General features: G+C 57.2%; 2 protein-coding genes across 2 annotated transcripts; both read left to right on the plus strand.

Annotated features, from left to right (window-relative positions):
- Nucleotides 1-2,268, plus strand: B0T26DRAFT_748724 (pyruvate kinase-like protein; the record flags this gene model as incomplete). Its single annotated transcript, XM_060444998.1, has 3 exons — nt 1-265; nt 544-742; nt 1,020-2,268. 3 exons carry the CDS (start codon nt 1-3, stop codon nt 2,266-2,268), a joined length of 1,713 nt encoding a protein of 570 aa, XP_060301371.1.
- Nucleotides 2,269-4,603: 2,335 nt separating this feature from the next.
- On the plus strand, nt 4,604-5,581 carry B0T26DRAFT_673034 (ribosomal RNA-processing protein 7-domain-containing protein; the record flags this gene model as incomplete). Its single annotated transcript, XM_060439542.1, has 1 exon — nt 4,604-5,581. One exon carries the CDS (start codon nt 4,604-4,606, stop codon nt 5,579-5,581), a length of 978 nt encoding a protein of 325 aa, XP_060301372.1.
- Nucleotides 5,582-6,822: the final 1,241 nt, after the last annotated feature.

Genomic DNA, 6,822 nt, shown 5'->3' on the forward strand with positions numbered 1-6,822 from the left:
ATGGCTATCCAAAGCAAAACAGCCGCGGCCGCGGTGGTAGCAGCAGCAGCAGCAGCAGTAGACCTGGACGCGCCCTTCACGCGCGATACGCTGCTCGAGGTGCGCGCCGGCAAGATGCGGCCCATGCCGGGGCTGCCCAACGTGCTGTCGGGCATCGACAAGACGGTGTGCGGCAGCAGCCCTGTACACATCTCGCGGCTGGGCATTGACGGCGACGAGCACGACCTGACGTTCCACGGCGGGCCGGAGAAGGCGATTCATGGGTGTAAGTCAAGTCCATTTACCTTGGCCATTCTTGTTTATTTGGTTCATTCCCATGCAATTCCCCTGTCTTTGGCAGAAAAAGAAAAAAAAAGGGGGGGAGAACAGCGAAGGGTTTTTTTTTTTTGGTTTGCTTGGTTTGGGTTTTGAGCGTGCGTGCGCGCATCGTCGCGACAGATTGGCATTACACTACACACACACACACACACACACACACACACACACACACACAAACAAACAAGACAAACCACCAACCAACCAACCGAGAGAAATAAAATATAGACTGCTCCTCGCACTACGCCGCGTGGAGGGCCGAGTTCCCCGCCGCGGCCGACCGGTTCGTGCCGGGCGCGTTCGGCGAGAACTTTGTCACGGCGCAAATGAACGAGAGGAACGTGTGCATTGGGGACGTGATGGCCGTGGGGGGCAGCAGCGATGACAACGCCGTGCTGCTCGAGGTCAGCCTGCCGCGGCAGCCGTGGTAAGGGCCCCCAACTTCTCTTCTAATCGCTACGTACTACTACTACTACTACTTAATGGCACACGTCCTACCCCTATTGTCTTTTTTTGTTTCATTTTCGTCTGACGTACCGTGTGTATGTATGCTTTCTCCCTCTCATGTTTTAATGCTTTGCCGAGGTAACCGCCCTTTGCGAGGCACGAGGAACGTGTAACGGTACCCGAGCGGGGGAGAGAAAAAAGGGGTACAAGGAGAGAGTGAAACTTGCGGCTGACGCGCACACGCGCAAATGGCACAGCTACAAGCTCAACCACCGCTTCCAGCACAAGAACTTTGCGCCCAACACATGGAAGACGAGCAGGACGGGCTGGTACTTCCGCGTGAGGCGCGACGGCACGGTCAAGGCCGGCGACGAGATCAGGCTCGTCGAGCGCAAGCACCCCAAGTGGACCCTCGAGCGCGTGCAGGAGTACCTGCACCGCACGCAGGACGACGCGGCCATGAACGAGGAGCTGGCGGGCATCGAGGCACTGGGCCCTGAAAGCCGCAACGTCTTCAAGGGGCGGATGGAGAAGCAGCAGAAGCAGGCCCTCAGGGACAAGACGCCGGCGCCCAAGCTGCGCGACTTCCGCGTGGTGGAGAAGAAGCGGCAGGCGGCGCGCATCTCCTCGTTTGTGCTCGAGGCCGTGGAGCCCATAGCCGACGAGGAGGACGCGGACCTCGACACGGGCGCCCACGCCAGCATCAAGCTGGGCAACGGGCTGGTGCGCGCGTACTCGGTCGTCGACGGAGACCGCAACAGGTTCCAGCTAGGCGTCGCGCTAGCCAGTGGCCCCGCGAGCCGCGGCGGGTCGCGATACATGCACAACGAGGTCGAGGTGGGCAGCGTGCTGCAGGTATCCGCCATGACGGCGGCGGTGCCCTTTGCGGGCGACGCCAGCCACCGCGTCTTTGTGGCCGCGGGCGTCGGGCTCACGGCCTTCCTGGCGCAGGTCGAGCTGTGCAAGAGCATCAACTACAGCGCCACGCTGCACTACGCGGTGCGGTCGGCCGAGGACGTGCCCTTCCGGGAGCGCCTCGACAAGCTGGGCGACTGGGTCGTGCTCTACGACAAGTCGGCAGGCCAGCGGCTCGACGTGGGCAGCATCATTGCCGACCGCAAGTGGAACTCGAAGCTGTACTTTTGCGGCCCAAAGCTCCTCATGGAGGAGGCCGCTAGGGAGACGCGGGTACGTGGCATCCCCGAGAGCGAAGTGCACTTTGAGGCCTTCTCGGCAGATGTCTCGGGCGACCCGTTCGAGGCCGTGGTAGCGAACAAAGGGGGCAAGGTTCTCCAGGTCGGAGAGGAAGAGACACTGCTCGAGGCTCTGCAAAAGTGCTTCGATGTACCCTCAAGCTGCTCAGTTGGGAATTGCGGAACGTGCAAGATCAGCCTTCAGGGGGGGCGTGTCGACCACCGCGGAACAGCGTTGACGGTAGACGAAAAGGCCACTTCTATGCTGTCGTGCGTTAGCCGCGGCATTGGGCGCATAACTATTGAAATATGAATATGTCGGTCTGGGAGGACTAGGTCTGGGACTCGGGTGCAGGGAAGCAAGGCACTGCGAAGGGTGTCTCGATGAAGTGAGGGCAGAGCCGACGGTTCCTGCCACACGAAACTCCAGCCTTCCCACCACACCTTGCTGCCGGGCACACTTGTACGCCGACTGACCTGTCGTTCCTTGGCTTCTGTTCTATATGAGCTTGGTTTGCACAGCATTGGGTTGCTCGGGTTTCGACACATCCTTAAATATCACAGCCGCTCTTGCCGCGTACTAGAGGGGGAGGCTTGATACTACCGTTCCTGTGAGAGATGAGGATTCCATCGAAATCACCTTGATGGTGCTTTAGGCTGTAGAGGGAATTTTCTCCTGGATGGGGCATTCTCTTGGCTTGCGGATTTCGAGGAAGCAGGAAGCGAAGTTGAAGCATACCGTCGACAGCCACGCAGCCAGTGTACTGTGCCGTATGTACACTGCGGGCCCCCGCTCAAGCGGATGCCATGCACTCGGATAGTCAATAAGCTGTAAGAGACAACGCCAACACAAGTCCGTGACAATGAGGGGGCCAGGAGAGAAGCTATGAGCAAGACTTACCCTATAAGTGCTAAACCGGCATGGGGCTAGCGTGCAGAGTGCAGGACTAAGGCAAGGGTCTCCTTACACTTTCTCGACTATTTTACCCTAGTATAGACGACTTTGGGAGGAGCGGGGATTCAGGGCGGCGGTCTCTGCGCTGCAGTATGCAATGGGGCTCCGGGGAGTGCAGCCGGAAGCCGTCTCAACTCTCAAGAGACGGCGAGGCTGGGAATCGGGTTCAATACTTACTTCACTGCCGCGCACTCACTCACACCTTGGACGGTCTGGGCCCGACTAGCTCGACCGCTTAGGCACCATTCATTGATCGACCCCCAAAGGTTGATATCCTTGGTTTCAAGCTATAGTCCAGAGAGTATTCCTGTCAAGCGAAAGAGCCGCAGCAGTGTAGAGTAAGGTAGGGTAGGAAGAGAGGCTTACTCGAGCGATATCGCACAACCAAGAGTCAGGACTAAGAAGGGAATGCCGTCTAATGCAGGGAATGTCGTTTAACTAGTGCCCCGTACGTACCAATAATCTGCAGGTGCATGGCGTTGACAAGAGTTGATTGGCCATCAGGAGCCGAACCCTCTGAGGTAGCCGATGAAGCTTCTGTCCAAAGACCATTCGTACACAGCACACAGCACAGAGATCGCACCGAAAACTCGAGACCGAGGCCATTGGAACGACGAGAATGCCCAACCTCGTCCCTCACCCCGGAATTGTGACTGTAGCACAAGCCAGCTGCGGTGAGAATGCCGAGGGTGGCATAACGGTCGGTCTGAGTAACGTGAAAATTGAACCACCCACACAGCCGGGTGCGTTGTACCCCAATCCTTCCCTAGTTGTCAAAGCCTCAGATGGAGACACCGAGGCTCGGCCGTAGCACTTCGTTGCCGTCTAATGCTGCGCTTTGTCCCCGAGCACACCCACTCACCAGAAGACAGCTGGTGGCTCAACGAGAGTCGGATTGTCGGTGAAGTGAGGATTTTCAGAGTGTTACACCAAAACAAACAACTTGTGTGAGATGTGACAATGTCTTGTTTTATCGCTTCTCGCGACTCCGAAAACGGACGCGGGTGCCATTTATCTTGTCCGACTTGTCTTGTAGGAGTCCATGTTGTACGAGGAGGAGGAAAGCGAGGGAGGAAGAAAGGTTCTGCCTTGGGATGGACGCCAGCAAGCTCTGGAACCGATTGGCGCTTGCTAGCTAGCCTACAATGGGCTGTGGTGGGAATCAACGGTCAGTGCTTCGAGTAGGCAAGAGTAAATCGGCAAAAACGAGGGGGGAAGGTGATTCGGTGGCGGAAAACAACATCAGTAATTCAAGAAGAAGAGAAACCGAAGACGAGAACAGGATACGCAAAAATTCGAAACAGAGAATAGGCGGACAAGAGGAGCAAATGCAAGACTGAAGGAGGGAATTGAGAACCTGCTATTCTTTACATGGACGCATGAGGCAATGACAGACAGGAGGGATTGAGACCTGAATGGGCAATTGCCAGCGGGACTTGTCTGCGGCACTGTTCCGCAGCCCACTAAACCTGCCGGGGAAACCCCACCATCAGCCTCGCCCAGCTTTTAGCTGGAAGCGACCACTTAACGACCCCACATCTCGTTGGCAGTCTGCAAGGCTGATTAATTCCGTAGGTAATGAGTGGGGCGGCACAAGATTTGGGGAAGTAATTCCTTTTTTTTTTTCCTGCCGTTAAAAATTAAGATTTTGCGACGAACCTTTCATCAACAAACCCGCAAAAAACCGCCCAACATGGTCGTCTACTGTCCTGCCACAATCAGCGACTTCTCCGTTCTCCCAATCTCAATACCGCCGTTACCTTCATTCCCCAAAACCGTTGTGCACCATGTCTATGTGCGGCGGAACTCGCCCAAGGTGCCGACTGCCGACGACTCGAGGAGTCTGTTCCTGACAAACGTGCCCGTCGACAGCACCGAACTTCACCTGCGCGGCCTTTTCACCGCGCTGATCGGCGCTGGCCGGTTCGAGAGTGCCACATTTGACGACGAGCGCAACGCGTTGCACTCTTTAGCGGACGCGACGCCCGCCCAGCTCGCTCGGCAGCTGGTGTTTCATATGAATAACAACGGCGGGGCCAACAAGAAGCGAAAGCGCGAGGAAGACGCCGAGGCGGAGCGGGCCAGGGAAGAGGCTGCATCGCGGCTCCCCGGCACGTGGACGCGGACGCTGCGGCGAAGCGGGTCGGCGGCCGTGGTGCTGCTGGCCGACGAGAAGAGCGTCGAGCAGGTGCTCAAGGCCATCGCCAAGCTGCACAAATCGAAGCGGTACCCGACGTGGGGCGAGGGCGTGGGCGACCGCGTGCCGGCGCTCGGCTCCGCGTGGCTAAAAGCGCACAACCGGCTCTCGTACCCCGACCGCGACGCCGTGCAGGCGGCCATCGACGCCTTCTCGACGCTGTTCGCCCGCAAGGAGCAGGAGGCGGCCGACACCGCCAAGCGGCTGCGCGGTGAGCCCGACGAGGACGGCTTCGTGACGGTGACGCGCGGCGGCCGCAACGCGCCGGCCAGCCGCAACGAGGCCGAGGAGGCCAAGAGGAAGATGCTAGAGAAGGCGGAGAAGAAGAAGGCCGAGCTTACAGACTTTTACCGCTTCCAGCTCAAGGACCGCCAGAAGGACGAGCAGGAAGAGCTGCTGAAGCGCTTCGACCAGGACAGGAAGAAGGTGTGGGCCATGCGCGAGCAGCGCTCCAAGTTCGTTCCCGAGAAATGAGCGCGCAGTGCCACGACGACGCAGTGCCACGACGACGCATTGCACACTGGCGAGCCGCGAGGGTTCCTTCTCGTCTTGGGTTCTGCCCTGCGCAATGCTTTTTGCTGCTGCGCACAGGCATTTGGCTGTGCCGTACCTACCGGCTCACAGGCCGACATGGCCCTTGAAAGAACAAGAAGCGGCGGGTCTATGTTCGCGTCTGTACTGCAGCAGAAGCCACACCCCCTGGAGAGAGATTTCCAGTCGAGATACTGGGGATGGTATCAAGAGTCCGCCGTACCGCAGTTTGGTGAGTCTTTTTTCATGTCCATGTTACGAGCCTTGTTCCATGCCCGCTGCTATACATATCATGATGACGCACGCGGGGCCATCAGAGCAATTGGTCTTGTTGCTTGAGGTCCTCTCACATGGGGGTTCTCTTTGCTTGGGGATGTCTTCCTTTGGGAGGCCCCTCTTTGCTCGGGATACTCTCGCAATGGGGCTTGAGTGCTGACAAACACCGCGCTAAAAATAATCTTCTCACCATGTCTGAAAACTGTATCTGGGTCTTCTGTCTCGAGTGTATCTCCAATACTGTTACAGTGATATTGTGCTGACACAAGATACCTATCAGGATTGGTGGGGCGTCAGCCCCGGTGGTGGTTTTTAAAGAGAGGCTTCAGCTACATATACCGACGGCATGGATTTACAGCCTTCTTTGCAGGTTAGGTGGGGTAGCCTGATCGTAGATGGCCTGAACTTGAGATGACCGAGATAGGGTCCTGACATGACATGCAAGTTGGGGAGCTCCCTCGTGGACGGGACAGCACAGGAGGGCTAGAATAGGTCAACATGCCAACTTTTTATTCAAGTTGCCCGTTGATAGGCAATAATTGATGCTGTCTAGAGCATATTCTGGGTGTTCGTCTGCACAGTATCTGTCGGAGCAAGTGTCCAAGCAAGTGAAGGAGGAGTAGATGGGATCCGAGGGTTAGGGTTGTAGGTAGGTGGGGCCCCTCAGTGCCAGCTGTCACGGATGCTACAGCAACGCCCCGCCAAATAAACAAGGCAGCGGGCCGAGATTGCGCTGCAGTGCGAATTGGGTCAGCAAACCAGGTCACACACGCGGGGGACGGTAGACCAATCTCCAAATAATGATAATAATAATAATAGTCGAACACGATAATTACACCTCTGGGAAAGCGTCGATACTGTACATTGGTGCACATGCGTTGCAACTGACTTTGGCGCAACCGACTTGT

Source organism: Lasiosphaeria miniovina (genome assembly GCF_030549165.1).
Source record: "Lasiosphaeria miniovina strain SMH2392-1A chromosome Unknown B0T26scaffold_2, whole genome shotgun sequence".
NCBI classification, from domain to species: Eukaryota; Fungi; Ascomycota; class Sordariomycetes; order Sordariales; family Lasiosphaeriaceae; genus Lasiosphaeria; species Lasiosphaeria miniovina.